The sequence below is a fragment of the Vigna unguiculata genome, chromosome 9 (genome assembly GCF_004118075.2).
Source record: "Vigna unguiculata cultivar IT97K-499-35 chromosome 9, ASM411807v1, whole genome shotgun sequence".
Lineage (NCBI taxonomy): Eukaryota > Viridiplantae > Streptophyta > Magnoliopsida > Fabales > Fabaceae > Vigna > Vigna unguiculata.
This window is the reverse complement of record NC_040287.1, coordinates 37,186,853-37,205,362: the sequence shown is the minus strand read 5'-3', so window position 1 is coordinate 37,205,362 and position 18,510 is coordinate 37,186,853. Positions and strand designations below refer to the sequence as shown.

Sequence of the window (18,510 nt, the reverse complement as noted above, 5' to 3'; positions counted from 1 at the left end):
TTTGACTGTATTCGAACGAGACAACTTCAACCAAAATTTGGTTGTATTCAACCTAGTTGACTCCAGTAAAAATTTGGTCGAATTCAATCGAGTTGGCCCCGATTGAGATTTGGTCGAGTCGATCTTGACCCAAATTTGGTCGTATTTGGCTGAGACGACCTAAAGTGAAATTTGGCCGTATAAATGAGTCGGTCACGATCGAAATTTGGCCGTATTCAACTTTGTCGGCCACAACCGAAATTCAACCGAATTTAATTGAGTTGGCTCCGGTCAAAATTCGATCATTTTGACCTCGACCAAAATTTGACCGAGTTGGTCCTGACCTAAATTTGATTCTGACCATAAAATATATAAAATATAAATTAAATTGATATCCAAATCCAATAAAATAGATTTTAAATGGATTAAATTTTTAATAGAATGGATATTAAATGGATTGGATCATAGAAAAAATAGAATGGATCATAAAAATTGAATTTTTTGCCCACCCTTATAAGTAATTCTCATATAACTCTTCAAATAAGAAAACTTCTCTCTAACATGTTTCATGCACAATTTAATAAAAAGTTTACGAAAGGGGCATCTTCACCCATGAACATATATTCCAAAGATTACTTGTTATGCTCTTTTTCAACAAATGTAATAATATAAGATGACTATGATATAAGAAAAAAAGGCAGCAAAAATCTCGATTTGATTTAAGAAATTTTCTATTTTATCAATCTTTTATCAGTTTTTATAAAAAAAATCTGTCTGTCAATAATTAGTATGGTTCAATAACAAAAAAGGACTTGCAACACTAAAAGTACGTTCATTCTACAACAAAACTAAAATATATTCAATAACCGCCATGAGCTCAACAAAGAAAAGACTGATTCTTTGACACAATTCATTGAAGAAAACCCGGTCCATATGATAAGTACAAATTAAGAAATAAAAAGAGCTTATGATAACGGAAGTCATGGAAGTTGCTAACTAGCCTAAAAAGTAAAATTGTCATAATATTTACAACAGCAAGAAAAGTACAAAATTTTATAGGAAGTGAGGACAAAAAGTTATTTGCCAATGAATAAGTGTAACTCATAATCCATTCCAGTATGATCATGGACAAAATTAATAACAATAATAGCTCTCAGTCAACTCAGACTAGGCTAACGCAACTTTAAAACCATGGACAAAGGAAAACATATAATCTTGGTCGTAAGGATAATCTTCCGTATAACAAATACAGTAAGTGGTCAGCATCGTGGAAGAAAATATAGAATGCAAAGGTATTAGAAAATAAACCATGGAATGGCACTGGACGACTGCCTTAGAACAACAAAATGACAATTATCAAGGGAGAAAGATGGATGGCCAGCAAATTTAGATTCATTGCTATGAATACTTGATTTTGAAACTTTAAAATATAATAATAAAATTTTTAAAATACTAACATAGCATATTTTTAATATTTAACAGAAAACAACACAAAGAATCTAATAAAAAATCTGAACTCGTAAATGACCACCATTAAGTGGTCGTGGAAATGCCTTATCTTGTAATTACCTAAGCAAGTACTTCAATTAACATTTTTTAAGCTTTAGAGGCTGTCTTGGCCATGGCAAGCCACTAAAAGCAAGTCACTTACCAAACTATCCTGGAACCATGTGTAGAAAGAAAGGATTCAATTTAACGACGGATGCATTAGCTAAGCATGGTCTTTCAATAAATACACATACCTATGATTGCTCATAGCTAAGCAGCCTTGAACTTGGCTGGTTTTTTTGGCCTTTCGGTCAATAACAAATAAGGCAAAAGTAATATATAGCCAAACTTTTCATATTTCCCACCAAAAGACCAAACAGCTAACACCGAGAACCACCTTGATCGGCAGGGATTTGCAATGAAGTGAGCTTCTATAAACGCCCAAACCCCCAAATAGTAGTATTTACAACTGCCAAACCAAAATATGCGTAATGCAACTCACTGCCTCAATGAACAAGTCAATCCCAGTCACTGCGAATCAAATATTCATAACATATTAGTTTGACAAACCATACTAGAAAAACACCTACGGTACAGGGAAAAATATAAATATCAAGCCCTCCATTCAACGTAGCCTGAAGTGTATTTATTGACTAAAAAAACCTGAAAGGGCTATTTTTGGAGGGATACAAAGAATAACTATAAGATAATGAAAAAAAGAAAATGCTTAATCGAAGCATACCTAATTCTTTTAATTGTGTACAAAAGACAGAAAAAAATATATAACAATTTAAAAAATATTCAGTAATCAGTGTTAGGAGACAAACCGAGCAGTTCAAAGTGATAACAATTGTATTGGTAATAAGGATGACAAATAAACTCAACCTCGTGAGTATTATTGAAAAATTCTCTCATTAACTCGGATATGGGTAATACCCAATTTATTGAGTTGGGGTATTGGACAGCAATATGTATGCATATACCTGCACAGTACTAGTTCTCACACTCTTCCTAATACTCATCTCGTCTCACAGTTTACTAGGTAACCTAATATTTTTAGTCTTTAGTTTTATAACTTTTCTTTTTGTTTAGCTACACACTTTTTCCTCTCTTCTATAATTGTTTGGTTTGATTTATATCCATGAAATTCAGTCACACATCCAAAGTAGTTTCTTTTATTATAACCATTGTGCGGTTATATTCAAATGATATATCATCAGTTACAATGAATCAAATTTGACCCACATTTAATCTCACATTTGAATATTTATACTCCTTTTTAATATTTTTATTAATTATTTTTTTCACATAAACCCTTCATTTAGTAGGGAATATAAAAAACTTTTTATTATTAACCATAATATAAAAAACATTTGAAAAGTTTTCTTAGATCTTCACATAACTTCTCACCTTACCATGTTTTTAATTATACATTTTTTTTTCTTTCTGTCATTTCATTGAATGGTGTATCAAATTGTTTCTAAGACACATTTGATCCTTTTTACTTTTTTATAATATTTTTATTTGTTGTTTATTTTAATCATGTAAAATATTATTTTAATAATTTTGTATATAATTATTTTTATTTTCTAACTCATTATCATAATGGTAATTTATCATCGTAATTGTACAAAAACATTTTAGTTAATGTTAAGATATCATTAATATCTTATTTTCTGTTTCTATTGTTATTAGTCTTCATATGTATTTTGGACTTAGCCCATATTTTCTTTATTATAAATATAACCCCTTCTCTATATTCAACTGTTACTATAATATAATAACTTAATGTTATTGAAATGAAAGATTTATGTTAAATTTCATTTTTTTTTGTGCGATTTCGTTCAAGTAGTGTATATTATAATTTCTATCCGTGTATAAAAAAATATTTCATCAGAATTTACAGAGAGAGTAAAAATACATTTTAAAACTTTGATAGATTTTTTTTTATATATTTTTTAAAATATTTCTAATTTTATTAACTTTGTTTCATTAACATTTGCAAGTTTGCAAATAAATTTAATATTTTGGTACTAATAAAAATTTATTCGGTACTCTAATTTGAAATATATACAATTATAATTTCTTTCTAAATATTTGATACTAAAAAAAATAATACATCCCTTTTGATATTGAATATTAAATAATATCAATTTTCCTGTCTTGATCTTTTATAAAAATTAATCAATTGATATTGAAATAGTAAGAAAATTGATATGGGTATACTCATTACCCAATAGGAATGAGGATGAGATAAAAATGTTATACCGATTTTGTAAGGATGAGTTAGGCTCATCCTCCCTTAGCAATGTCACCCACTACCAGACTATCCACAAATATGTAGTTTCATGCACAAACTATGTCTCGGGTATGAAAGGTGTGTTGAGATCCACACCAATTAGAGATAAGTAAATATATAGTTTATAAGCCAAGACAATCCTCACCTTACAATTTTGTGAGGATGAGTTAAGCTTAAATTCAATTCCTAACCACTTTAATTTCTATTTACCCACAAATGAGAAAAATGTCTAGCATAATTTAATATTGAAAACAACCTAGTTGATCAAATTAAAAAAGTATGGGTGAGAAACAGAACAGAAACCAAAGAGGATTTTACTGAAGAGGAAACAAACAACAAATTGATTCAGTTGGCAAGAAATATACAAGTGCAAATTCAGTACTAGAAGTGGAAAACTTACAAATTCATTAGATCCAGAAGCGCCAAGAATTCGGTCACTGCAAAAAAGTGATATAAAAATAGTAAAAGAAGATTTAAGGAAGAAAAACTTTCTTTTAAGGAGAACTTACCACTAAAAACGTGTATATGGTCAATGGATGTCAGTTAAGTTTTAGACTTCAGCTTAGCTTTGAGTTTTCTCAACTGCTCGCCTTGTTGCTTAAGGGGTGAAAACATGATAAAAAAATCAAGATGGAATAAATAAAACAAATGAATATGATTTATGGGACATAACTGAAAGATTTTATACCTTATATAATATTCTCAATGATTTGTTTGCTCTTTCTTGCAGTAAGCACCACTCTATGGCCATGTCATATTCAATATTGTTGGGCTGAGAACAATGTGAAGTAGATACAGCATCTTTCTGTACAACCAAAATCATACTAACAAATAAATGAAAATGAACCAACTATTTAACAAATATTTCCAAAATTCGCCTAAAATATGAACAAAAAAGATAGATCATGTACCATTTCTCGTTGCATCTGCATTCTAAGTTGATCAACAACATGATGCCCATAGAATACTGGCTTCTTTTCTGGAAAGTAAGGAACTCCAAAGCTTCCAACAAGGGGTCTAACAAGTAAGAAAATTAAATGCTTTTTAACAAAAACAGATAACTCATAAATTGACTTAATTTTTAAACTGATAAAGCTCAATGTAGTGACTAATCACATGGTAAATTAGTGAATATAACAGCCAAAGTTCATTTACTATATAAGGAGTCACTCTTGCAACTGCAGCAACAAGTGTTTCCATATTTTCCAATGTTGTGAACATGAGATCTTACATGAAATTGGAAGGGGGATCACAATATGAAAGGTAACATATTTTTCCGAAAACACTGTAAAACTAAGCAATCGTAGTAATTTGTCAATAATAGCTTCCCAAACAAGGGACTTCATCTCAGTGTAGTAGGCATCATGGGATAAACGATATGATTCAATACTATTCATGACTCTGACAATGTGAATTACTTTTTATTCCTATGATTGCCAATCTTATTCCCCCAACAAGAGCAAATCTAGTGGCCCCCCAAACCATCTACTGCACACCTCGTCTATCTTCTTCCATCATTTTCTTCTCTTCATTTCTTCTAATTTCATTTCTACAATGGAGCTCTTAATCTTCATTTGATGAAAAAATAGAGTGACCAACTGTTTGTGTTCTCTCTTTTCGTATGTTGAAGTGTTGGTTTTGGAACCCTGTTTCTGTGTTATTTACAGGTTCTTAGATGTCGTATAATGCCTTATTTTGTTAAAAGAACGGCTCAAGCCAAAAAGGAGGTAGTAATACTACAAAAGTGTTCCCTCATAGAGACTTCAAGTGAAATGTAAATTTTGTTTGGTAGGAGTAGCAAGAATGGAGCATCATCTTACAAAATGTGAGTGCTTTGCTAAGTGTTTAGGGTGATGACCTTTTACAAATACTTGAATCCGTTGAGGGATGTATTAATCTCTTCAACATTCTTTCCAATATTTTCACCCCCAAATTGGTATAAGCGCCTAGTCCAATCCAACCCTCTGTTATTTTCCGCTGAGAACATCAAGAGCCACCCCCAAACATCATCTCTTTCTGTAATGAGCATTGGGTCTTTTTTATCAAATCAAGTGATGGAAAACCAACATATAGAAATGTTGACTGACTCAAGAAAATTGCAATTTCATGAATGGTAATGAATTACCAATTAATTGGCAAGTAGTCATCTTTATCTAAATGTTAAAGGTTGAGGGAGAATATGGTAGGTGTTTAGAGACTCCTACCTATCATGAGGTGAGGGTTTCCCTTCTTGAACAAATCAATTGATAACACCCAAAGGGGTTCATAGAAATATAAGAGCTTAGAAGAAATGGTGATGCACCTTGATATATGTGATAGTCAAATGAATGAGAAAGGAAGACTACTAACTAATTTTCTCCATAATGGTCCAAGTGAGAGAACTTTTTGAAGTCTTCATCGATAGAAGTTGTGTGATAAGAGATGGCGGCACATAAATGTTGGAGTTGTTGGAAAATATGGTGAAAAGAAGTGGGGAGGAGAATGTAGTCCCCTTGTGTTCTGCAGCTCATTGCGTTGACCTAATCCTTGAGGACATTGGAGAGCTTTCATATTCTACAATACGGTTGAGAATAAGGAGTTTTGGAGAGAAATGAAACTTGAGAAATCATTCTCAGCTGATTATTTTTTAATATAGAAAAGTATGCAATCTCAAATACAAAAAGGTTGATAAGAAAATCTAATCCCTAGGACCCAATTTGATTGACAAGTACAACAAGAAATAACTTTACGAGATATTGGAGAAGACAATAATAAACTTTTTGATAGATCGGGGAATAAAGATAGGGTTTGGAATGTATACTATAGAAAGAAATTTAAGAATAATCATAGTTAGTTGCTATGGGGCAGAGACTTTTGCAAAGTCTATATATAGTCTTATCCCTTAGGGGGACAGGGATAGGGAGGATAGGGAGGACTGTAGTTTTGTAAACCGGGAATGCCCTATGAAAGGAAGATTGTTTCCTTTGTAAATGATTGTTGAATTACTTGAGGAATAGTTAGTGTAAGGGGTTCTATATACCTCCCTTTGATTGAGCCACTTTAATCTTCTGAAAGTAGCTATATACATGTCTTTTCAGCTGGGAAATTTTGGAACCGTTATTCTCTATAAGAAAAATATTTCTCTATTTTCTTATTCATCACAAATCTTACAATTCACAATAAGAATCAATTCATGATTCAAACAATTGACTTTCCGATTCATGAGTTGCAAGCTTATTCAACTACCATGCTTCATCTTAGTCGGAGCTTTGGATTTCTATATCATTTTATATATCATGCCAGGAATCCTACGAAGTTTGTAGTGCATTAGGGTTTGGTCTCTGCCGCTGAGATTGCAACAATACCTTGACCAAATTATTAATAAATATAAATGCATTATGTTACTCATATTATATTATATTCTTGCACAAGCCAAATGCACAAAGACAAACTAATTCATATACACTTGTTTTAAAAAGCATATACTAGGAAAACACAACTCCAACTTCAGTGTATTGGGCTTCGAACGTTACCATACCTAACTCCTAGCTTCTTCATCTGTTGGAAGTTTCACATCGACTAGAAATAAGACGAATTTATAGTATATAAATAAGTGCAAACCTTACCTTACAAGCTGGTTTTGTGGAGTATAATTAAGCTTAAAATTCATTTCTTAACATGGTATCAAAGTAAGATTTTAGAGTCTATCCTAGCGAGATTTGAGTTTGTTGCACATATCATTTCACCCGTTATCGGACTACCCATTATTGTCTAGTCTCACGCACGAGATGTATATACCTAAGTATGAGGGAGTGTTGGAAGTCCCACATCGACTAGAGATATGGTGAGTTTATAGTATATAAGTGGATGCAAACCTCAACTTACAAACCGGTTTTGAGAGTTGAATTAGGCTTAAAGTTCACTTCATAACCGTCCCTAAACAACCTTACAAAGGACTACGTCACAAAAAAATCATCCAATGGAAGTGAAAAATAAAGAATACACACAAAGTGACATACATAAGTATATACCAACAATCATTTGATTGCTCTAAAGTGAGAATCCCTTTAGAGAGCAAGTGAGGAATTATAGCCATTGGTGAGCAATCAAAAATTAAATTATGATTAAATGCACACACACATGTATGATAAAATATGCAGTTGTTTAGAAATCTCAGCTCTAACTTTTTTAAGTAAAGGCTAAAACTCTCCAATTGAAGAATCATGTGAGGAAAAAAAGGGGGCAACTATCGACCATTAAAACTTACCAGGAATGACAAAGTCAATACAAAAAAAGACACTAATGTTGAATAAGACCTCATTATATTTCAAAATAGAATGATCAAAGACAAAAAAAGTCACTACTAATGAAAAAGATCTCATTATAAATGCAGTTATCATGCAACATGGGGTTGAATACATACAGTCCATTTGACAATAACAAGCAGCCCTCATCTAGTTCTCTAACAACCTTTGCTGCTGCTTCCACTTTCTTAAATATAGCAAAAGCTTGACCTGCACAAAAACCAATATTACACCATTATTATATTCAAGCTGATTAACGGAAGAAGGGGGGGTTAACAAGGTTTGAAAAAAAGAACTCTAGTTCCAACCAGAATGAGGGCTAGTGTAGTCAGTTCTGTGGAACACCTTTGCAGTGCAACGTTCTTTAAAGCCAGTCCAAATAATATTCTGTTATTTAGAACAAAAATAAATTACTCAATGAAACTGGCGACAGGAAGCACACCGAGGTAACAACAAACTGGTAGAAACATTAACTGCCACGAATAAAATAGTAAAATCAAAAGCTATTTATTCCAGTAGGAACTTTTTGTTAATAGTAATTTATGCATTGCAACAACACACGCCAAAAGTGCTTAGGGACAAAATATTCAACAACAATCATTGTCCTATGACGGAGGCCAAGTGAGCATGGTAGTCAAAATCGTGATCCAGAACTTAAGATCGTATGAGTCAACGAACGTCTTCTCCCTCTCCGATCTCGCTTCACTTATGAGTTTTAACATAAAACTCACGATCTTCGCAGATCGTGCTGGATCACAGTTGTAAATCGCAACTCGTGTGGAAGTGGCGATTCTCACTATGCAGTCCCTCCCAATGGTGAGGGAGAAGCCAACAGAGCTTGGGTCGGTGCTTCTCTCGCGGTCTGCTTATGCAATCCCTCCCGATGGTGAGGGAGAATAAGTGAACATACCTCGCAGCGGTGGCACCTCTATCAACGACGACTCTCAACGACGACTCTCGCGGCATCAACTTGGTACTATGGTGGCCGCAACATTGGCCTCACTACAACTCTCTTCGTGAGGGGGTGGTGGGTGACAACTCTAGGGTTTGTCTTAATGGGTTGGAATTGTTTTCTGACCTAAAAAGGTTAGCCAATTTAGTTTAAGCTCAATTGCTAAAATTTTACTACAAAAAAAAAAAGTGCCTCCCTTGAAAAACCATTGCACCCAAAAATAAAATAAGTGACTCTAAAAAATGTTCAAACTGCCACGCAAAAGAGTGACTCCCTCTCTTCTATAACTGAGAAAAACCGCCACATGTGACCCCCTCTCTTCGCACAAGTGAAACCCGTGCATACTTGTTCCATGGATGAAAATAAGTGTTGCTCTCCCTTCATTAAAATGTGTTCAGACTACCATTCTTCCATCTCCAAAATACAAAAAATATTACTTCTTTTTCAGCTATTTAAAGATGTACTATTTCATTTTATATATTATGAAGTTCAAAATTATGAATTTTGAGTGGCATATAATGATTTTGTGTGAATATAAGTTTTATAAAATTTGTAGTATCCTACAATCCATGTAACGATCTTCCGATTTACAATTTATATTTCCCTTTCCGATCTTGAGTAAGATCTTGATTTTGACTAGCTTGCAAGTGAGCTAAGTCCCAATGGAATGATTGAGTTATTATGCTCTTAAATAGAAAGAGTTGCACACATACTATAAGTCATAGTTTTTGGAGTTAGTTTTTGGCCTAGTTATAACCGCTTGATCTAACATTTGATCGAAGCCAAGGTTACAAACTTGATTTTTGACAACATAATGGTTGAAAGGTGATTGTTGTATGTTGCATCAGTTGTTCTTTGACGAAAATCAAATGGACTAAGTTAGAATTGAATTATGACACTTGAATTGTTACATTCTTAAATAGGAATTATTCCTTGATTATATAAGCTATAGTTTTTGCCCTAGTGAAAAGAGGTCAGTCCAACACATACTCTTCAGCTGACATCATGACACTTGCCATCTATGGCTTTTTGTTAATGTAAGGAAACCGCCACCATAAGAATCAACTTAAGATTGTTCTTTAATCCCCACAGGAAAAATATAAGGAAAAATCCATGAATTCAAGTAAATGCATCAATTCAAAATACGAAAAATTAGTGGTTGATTTTGCTTTTAGGCAAGCAAACGAGTCAATTCATCAATTAAAAAGGAATTAGAAAACCTATAAAGTGAATGTCACCGGTAAATAGATAAAGAATTAGAAAGATATAAGGAAAAGACCTATAAAGTCAAGTGAATGGACCATCTCAAAGGCTAGAAAAACAATACTTCAATTTGTGGACAGGAAACAAAATCAGCTTCTATTCCAAATCAAATGAACATTTTCCATAACAAGATTTAACATGCTAGCTTTAAATAGTACTTTTTATACGTTGTAGGATCTGTATTCAAGTTCTCCACCTAATGAATAAGAATACATAAATTGGGAATAATTATTACCTGTACCTCTGATGAAGATAAAGATGGATCCAAGTTTTGAAGTAGCACAAGTTTTCCTTGCTCAAAAGCAGATTTCATTTTTTCTTCCCAAGGCTGAAAATAATATAAATCATCCATAATGTCTCAAGCTTTATTTCACTATATCTCAGTCAAAAACATCAGCCAAAACAAGCAAAATCATAGATACCATAGTTCATTGCATTGCATCCTACAAGTAATTTCAGTTAAAGAAAGGCAATCGAGAGAATAAAAAGAAAAAAGAACTTACAATTTCCCTAAACCATTTGCTTCTATCCTGTGACAAAATGGAGGGGGAAATTGAATAAGAACACCACCAAAGTAACAAACTACTTGAATTGATGTTAACAAGAAACACACAGCAAAATCAACTAAGCCATTAGAAACAATTAACAACCAAAAATGCCATTATTTAAAAAATTTCTTAAAATATAATTATTCCCTTAAAAAAACATTCCAACAGGATTGCCCATTGAAATAAACCTGAAAAAGGAAATTACATAGGAGATGCTCAAAAGAGTTTCTTCAATTCCTTAACATTAACAATTGTAGTTTATTTATTGTCGCTAATGAGAGTTGGTTAGATTACGTATTTAACCGAGTCATTGATGAGAAATGGTCATGGGTGATCCAATTAATCAAACTCCTTTAACGAGATAGGATTTGTATTGTGTTAATGATTGGTATAGAAAAAAACAACTGAAAGCAAAAACATGCAAATCCTATCCATAGTACTAAATTGCATTCATATTTGTCAGTTCATCACAATGGAAGAACGATTGCATCTTTGCAGCTATAGGCCATCATGTTGAGGGCCACCGAGTTGAGTTGCAACTCCTTGTCATACCTAAAGACATGCACAAATCGAGGCTGTTGCCGCAACTGCATCAACAGGTATAAAGCCCATTTTGACCCTAAAAAATATCATTTTAAGGTTTTACAAGTAAATCATGGAATTTAAACCTGCTTTGGCCGCCCTATTAAACTTATTGTTGCACTGAAAACCAAACCTGTTTTGACCTATCTTTTTAATTTTGGAACAGTAACTAAACCAGTGAAAATAGAGATTCAAAGTCCAATGAACTGAGCATAGTTAAACCAATGATAATTAATAATATGATTTTAATTCTAATGTCCTAGATAACAAAAATTATACAAAAAAATAACGTAAAACTTATAAATTCATAGTTCAAAAAATAAACTTCACTAAAAGATGTCATAACTCAGCATACAATACCCAAATTAAAATAAAACTAAATCAAACGTGATAAAATTTAAGTTCAAAAACAAAAACACATTAACACCTAATAAAGTTTATTAAAAGGTAACAACAATACCAACATAAATAAATATAATCGATGCAATTATCATTATAAGCTTTGAAATATACTAATCATCATAATTATGAGCTTTGAAATACATTAATTGTCATAATTTAACGAAATAAAAGGCTCCTCACTACAAACCAATTTGTATTGGTTCAACCCATCTTAGACAAGTACTATACATTACCAAAGGTGTCAAAATAGGTCATAACCAACAAACCAACCAAACTCACGACAAGTTCAAGCAAGGTTAGGCTACAAAACTTGAAGCCACACCAAATCTAAGTCAAAATCAATCCAACTCACATAACCTATGACCTAAACTAATTTGAGACAAGTTGACCTATTTTCATAATGAAAACAAATATGTAGACATTTCACATATCAATAACTAAGATTAAGAAAATCATCTTTTTTAGGCTTAATTATATTTCGAGTTCCTCATAAATTTAGATATTTTCAATTGAGTTCCTATTATATTTGTGGTTTATTAAGTACTGAAAATTTGTATAATTTTCAATTGAGTCTTTGTCATATTAGTAAAAATTGTGTTTCAAATTTTAAGATCCTACAAGTCTATGATCTTTTTCTCCTTCCCCAATCTCACATTGTCTGAAAGTCACATTTTTGGAGGATTGACTTGGATCGATACTGGAAATCACAACTTGCGTGGGAGCGTGGAGTCTCAGAATGTAGTCCCTCCATGCAGTGAGGGAGAAGCTAACATACCTAGTGGTGACACTTCTCACGACAATGCTACTCATAACGGCAACTCCCACAACAAAGCCTCGCACAACCTCGCGATGCAATCCCTTTTAGCCGCAAAGAAGAAGTCAACATACCTCGCGGCAACACTTCTCGCGGAGTCAATGTTAGCCATGTTGGCACCTCTTGCAATCTCGACGTACCTTGCAGTGGCCCAGCCTCAACACTCCTCTCATGAGGCCACTCATGTTGCACGGCACCAACATTCTGATTTGTGACAAATCTAGGGCTTTTAATGGGTTGGGATAGGGACCCATTTTCTAACATAAAACTCTAGCCCATTTTATTGTTTCAAAGCCCAATTACGAAACAATGACTCCCATTGGAAAACTATGACTACTTATAAAAAACAAAAAAAATGTTACTCCCTCTAGATAGTGCATTTTGTTATTGTTTTGTAATTAGGAAGAAGTTACTTTTATGTAACTAGGATACGGTGTTAACACGTCATGATGTACTATTTTATATATTATATAGTTCAATTATGAATTATGAATGAGATATAATGATTTTGCATGTTTTAATATAATTTCATAAAATTTAAAGGATCTAACAATCCGTGTTACAATCTCCCAATTTCTTATTTATATTTCTTGTTCTAATCTTGAGTAAGATCTCAATTTTGACTACCTTGGTCCTTGTCGTTAAATTTTTCCACTAATTGGGTGACGTGTCTACAATCTTGCCCAATCATCTTGCTTATTTCTCTCCATATGTTATTTTATGTTAATATTAAACTACGTAGTTTTGTAGTTAATACGACAAGGAAAATCTCGTTGAATTGAGACTGGAAGGGAAAAGAAAACAAAAATGTATTGGATGAGGGGAAACTACACGATGTTGGAGGACTACAGAATAAGTGTTGGGAGACTACAAAAAAAAACGAATATTATATTCACAACCCAATCGAAAATTGTCCATATTTATCAAGGAATTGAAACTTAATTAAGCTTAATTTAAATTTGACAATTTAAATTTGACAAGTCAGCCAACCAACCAATGATGGGACAAGCCAACTTGAAAATTTTTTAAGTCACCACAAAGTAAGTCGAATTGAGTTAACTTGCTTTTAGCTCAACCCATGCGAATTGGGTTGGCTCTCTTTCACAAATCTTATATACATAAGATACAAACGTTTGAACCCATAATAGTTAGTAGCAAATAGCAATGCAAAGCGACCACCATCCAAAATCATTATACCAAGACAATTGTTATTTTATCCCTAAGTTGGTGTATATGACATGAATCCTCATTGTAGCTAAACAAAGAAAGAAAGGAGTAAGCCTCAATGGAAATGTCATGACAAGTTATTGAAAATGTCAAGAGACAAAATACAAGATGGAGGGAATGAATTGCATATGAGGGATAGTGAAATAATAGGATGAAAAACATAGATTATAGTTCAAAAGATAAAATTACCCTTTTATACTTAACGAAAATAACACCTAAAAGTAAGACACCTTTTGGGATCATAATTGTGCACCATAGGTCAAACCAAGATTTCAACACAAAATATGTCTCTTTGAATTTGGACATAACACACAACATACGGCCACAAAGCCAATGTATTACGCAACCTTTCTACCAAAAGTGACGTTACTCCACTTCACATAAACATGATAGTGACATTAACATGCGATATTGACTAATGTGTTCTAACCCAAAATAAGATTGAATGAAGTAATTTCTTCTCTTAGAGGCTGGCCCAAAAAATTATGTGAAGCACTACAATGTGAAACCACAAGGATTTTGGCTCTTAGCAAGTCAAGATCTCATAATGACCAAAAATATAACTAACACCTTTCTTACAAGGCTTGAACAATTCTCACCACACAAGCAATTTTATGAGATTGAATTAGAAAATGTCATAAACACGTTGCACCATTAACATTGCCCCAGTCTATGCCTATAGCCCTCAATGTGAAAAGGGGTGTTGGCAAATTGTCTTAATTGCAATCACACCTAGATAACATATATAATGAGAGATCTAATGTGTGAGGGGTTGATTAAAAAAGTTTAAGACTTTTATTGTGGAACCCCATGTTGTCAACTCTTAGAGGGTTGAAATTTAGCATCAACTATTGGTATGGTCAATGTAGTCCTTATAAAGGCTAGGGAATCCTCACCTTATAGGTCAATTATTTGGGATTACGTTTGGCCAACATTCGATGACTTTTGTTGGCATGGTTCCCATTGAAAAACAAGGAAGATTATTTGATAAGAAAAAAAAGAAGACTATCTTGTTCACTTGGTTGTGTGGTGAAGTAGTAAGGTAAGAAGTGCCAAGAGAACAATAACTATGAAGACAAAGAGAAAGGGCTTGCGATGCAACTTACATCATCAGGTCTTCGAGTAACTTCTGTTGGGTGAAAATCTCTCTTAAGTTCCACATTCGACGAAATCACTGAAGAGTCTTTGCACAACTTGTCACTTGTCAGTTTTGTTGTCTTGTCAACCTTTAACCTCTTGGAAGGAAGCTCCTCCACATCACAAGAATCCACTTCGCCTTGAAGCTTATATTTATCTTTAGATGAAGATGGAGCTACAATCTTCACATCATCGTCACTATCATCATCATCGTCATAAATAATAAGCTTTCGACTTTTCCCAATATTGTTCATCTTTGCACTAGAAACCTTACCAAAACCACCCCGATTTTCCTTCTTGGAAGCCATTTCCTCCACTAGTCCCTTATTAAATTGTCCAACCGAAACATCAACATCCTCGTGGTCGTCCTTTCCTAAATTAACTCTAGACGTGGAAATGTTCTTCTCAATAAAGTCATTTCCATGCCCATTGTCCAATTTAGCCATTTTCAAACCGGTTCTAGAACCGTGTGATAATTTAGAAAATGTTTTTTGTTTAACAAAGGAGGCCTTGTGACCTCCATTTTCTTCAACTTTATCTTGAGGTGCACTCTTGTTGTTGGAAACCAGGTGCAAAGAATCATTAAGTTCACTTGCTTCCTTCACACCAGTTCTCAAAGTAGGTTTTTTTCCCAACGATGATTTAGAAACAGCTTTTTCTCTAGCTAATGCGTCAAAACACTTGCCATCTGGTTTTTCAATCAATGGCTGACTGTTATTTTGACTCAAAAGCGCCACAGCTTCATTATATGCCGTGTAGTTCCCGCTAACCTCTTTCTTTTCTAAACAGGGTTTCACAATATCAACATGCTTTCGACTATCTAATTTGTTAAAAATATTTTTAACTGCAACAATTAGAGAAACAAATTCACAATATATTCAAAAATTTAAAACTAAATAGAATTAGACTCATTGCACATGATTTAGGGTCAACAACATCAATGAAATTTCTAGTACTACAACAACAGAAACAGTGTAACTTATCAATTTAATATTCAAAATAAATTGAAGGCTCAATTTATATATACAAATAAATAAACATATCCCATAATTAAAAATTTGCATTACACAAGAAAAACGTTCAACATGCATTTGGAAAATGTTCAGTTTACAAGTTTCTCAATATTTGCAGACTTCTCCAGAATTCCCCTAATTAGCTGGATTCAATATTAGAATACATATTCCATTTGTAAGAGTAAGAGGGTGCCATGTGGTAGTCTTTTCTTTTCTCTCGTTTTTTTTTTGGACAAAATTATGTTTTTGATGATCTTTCTAAGTATAGGACATGAATAGTGATGTATGAGGTTCCCCTAAATACCCATAGGTGTAAGTGTAATTCCATTTCACAACTGAGGAATTTTTTAGAATAATTTTCAAAATGATGGGATAGCATACCTTCAATTCCAGCAATCTTGTCATCTATCTTATCCAATATCTTACACTTTCCAACATCAAAGAAACGATGGAATACAAATTCAGCCATTTTAACTTCTGCATATGATGGATATGGATTCCTGCTGTCCTTAGAAATGCAAATAATATTGCATTTTCCGGCAATAGCTTCCTGATGCAATATACAAAATGAACAAAAAATAGCAAGCTTTTAAGATGTTGCCAGTCCACTCCAGACCAAGAAAAAAAATCATGCAATGGTTTCAGGATTAAAAAGAAGCACTAGTTCAAATTAAATTATACAAACAACAATTTAAGACCCAGTCCACTCCAGACCAAGAAAAAAAAAATCATGCAATGGTTTCAGTATTAAAAAGAAGCACTAGTTCAAATTAAATTATACAAACAACAATTTAAGACCCAGTCCACTCCAGACCAAGAAAAAAAAAATCATGCAATGGTTTCAGTATTAAAAAGAAGCACTAGTTCAAATTAAATTATACAAACAACAATTTAAGACCCACGGGTTCCACCTTTAAATAGCAAACAAATACACACACGTAATAACATGATTACAAATTAGAAACAAATCTCCCCCTCCAGAAATTATTGTGTTGTGCCTCTGCTAAGACTTAAACATATAAGGAGAGTCCTGCCCAAAAGACTGGGAGAACTCCAAGACTTGATACCACATCAAGTGATTTTTCTACTTAATATGAAACTCTTAACCTCCACCCTTAAGAACTGACGTCCACAACAGTTTTCACTCGGTCAACACTCACACAAGCTAGCCCTTTTCACTGTGACATTGGTTTGCACCTTAATCCAGCCTATAAGTAACCTTTTCCAGGTTTGACTCTCAATGAAAGTATCATTTGCCAGGACTTACATGAATCAGAACAACCCAACCCAAAAGAGTGGCTCCTAAGGTATAAAAATTTAGGCTTAAATATCAAATCAAGAAATCTATTCTACTCAATATGGAACTCCTAACAACCTCCATTTGACAAAATCCATTCCCTTCCATTTCTATCTAAATAATTCTAAACAATAATGTAATGCTAACTTCATTCCAGTTGACTTCATCTCGTTCCACCACATTTCATTTCATTCCAATGACCATTAAACAACCACACATAGCCAAGAAGTTCACAATGGAATAACTTAAAACACACCCTCTAAATTGTTCCATCGTGCTTAAACAATGAAACATTAATGACGCTAATAAAGCTTCATTAGTAGACACTAAACAGTCACCGATTCACTCTTCCCCCGTACTTCGTTCTAACGGACAGCAGAGAAGAAATTCACATTCAACAAGGCGATTTAACAACATCAGAAAAGTAGAGTATAACCCTAGTCGAACATTAAGAAAAACAAATTACCAGGGGATTGACGTTTGCAAGCCCTTCACCTTCACCAGATGCCAGAAACAACTCGTTCTCGAGTGCGTCATTTCCTTCCAAAAAGTTTACAATCTCGGAAGGACGAAAATACCACAGAACCTTGACTCTCTTGTTCTTATCAGCGGTCTCCCATATTTTAATGATTTTACCAATGTAATGCTCGGGCTCGCCTTCCTTGTATAGAAACACCGAGTCAAAGAGCGAGTATTCCACACCATCGTAGAAAAACGAGTCGAAAAAGCGCACGTCCTTCTTCCTCCCGCCAACCGATCTCATATTACCCCACTTGAACTCGATAACTTCTTCTCCTGCTTCTACCATATTCTGATCGTGTAATCAAGAGAAAAAATTTGGAGAAAATTTGGTACCGGTGTAAACAGTTGATGCGATTAATATGGTGTAGGGTCACCGTGTAGGGTGGATTCCTCGGTCGAGTAGACACGGCGGTAACGGTTAGTACCGAACAACGCAACCCCAGTAGCTTCGCAAAACCCTAAAGGAATGTGTGTGGAAGAATGCAACGGAAACCTCCTGATTTTATTTTGGCTTAAATATAAATCTGGTCACAATATTTTTTTTCTTTATTTTAATTTGATTTTCATTTTTCTTTTGTATTTAATCGAAATTTCCGAATTTTTTAATTTTTTTAATTTTTTATCTTTTTTTTTTAAATTGCATGTGTCAATTTACAATTATATTATTGTCATTTACAATTATATTTTTGTCAGATTATATTATT

At 33.5% G+C, this 18,510-nt stretch overlaps 1 protein-coding gene across 5 annotated transcripts; it reads right to left on the bottom strand.

The window, feature by feature from the left end:
• Window positions 1-1,491: 1,491 nt before the first annotated feature.
• On the bottom strand, window positions 1,492-18,281 carry LOC114164166 (protein ANTI-SILENCING 1). Of its 5 annotated transcripts, none has more exons than XM_028048717.1 (12): window positions 17,751-18,281; window positions 16,369-16,537; window positions 14,944-15,818; window positions 10,768-10,794; window positions 10,500-10,592; window positions 8,358-8,436; window positions 8,169-8,259; window positions 4,678-4,783; window positions 4,455-4,571; window positions 4,276-4,363; window positions 4,167-4,203; window positions 1,492-1,998 (listed from the first exon to the last, which is right to left on the bottom strand). In XM_028048717.1, exons 1-10 carry the CDS (start codon window positions 18,090-18,092, stop codon window positions 4,310-4,312), a joined length of 1,953 nt encoding a protein of 650 aa, XP_027904518.1. In that variant the 5' UTR covers window positions 18,093-18,281; the 3' UTR covers window positions 1,492-1,998; window positions 4,167-4,203; window positions 4,276-4,309. The 5 variants fall into 5 exon arrangements, with proteins under 5 accessions (XP_027904518.1, XP_027904519.1, XP_027904521.1 ...); XM_028048718.1 differs by having other exon boundaries at window positions 10,506-10,592; XM_028048720.1 differs by having other exon boundaries at window positions 14,944-15,755.
• Between the last annotated feature and the right edge of the window lie 229 nt (window positions 18,282-18,510).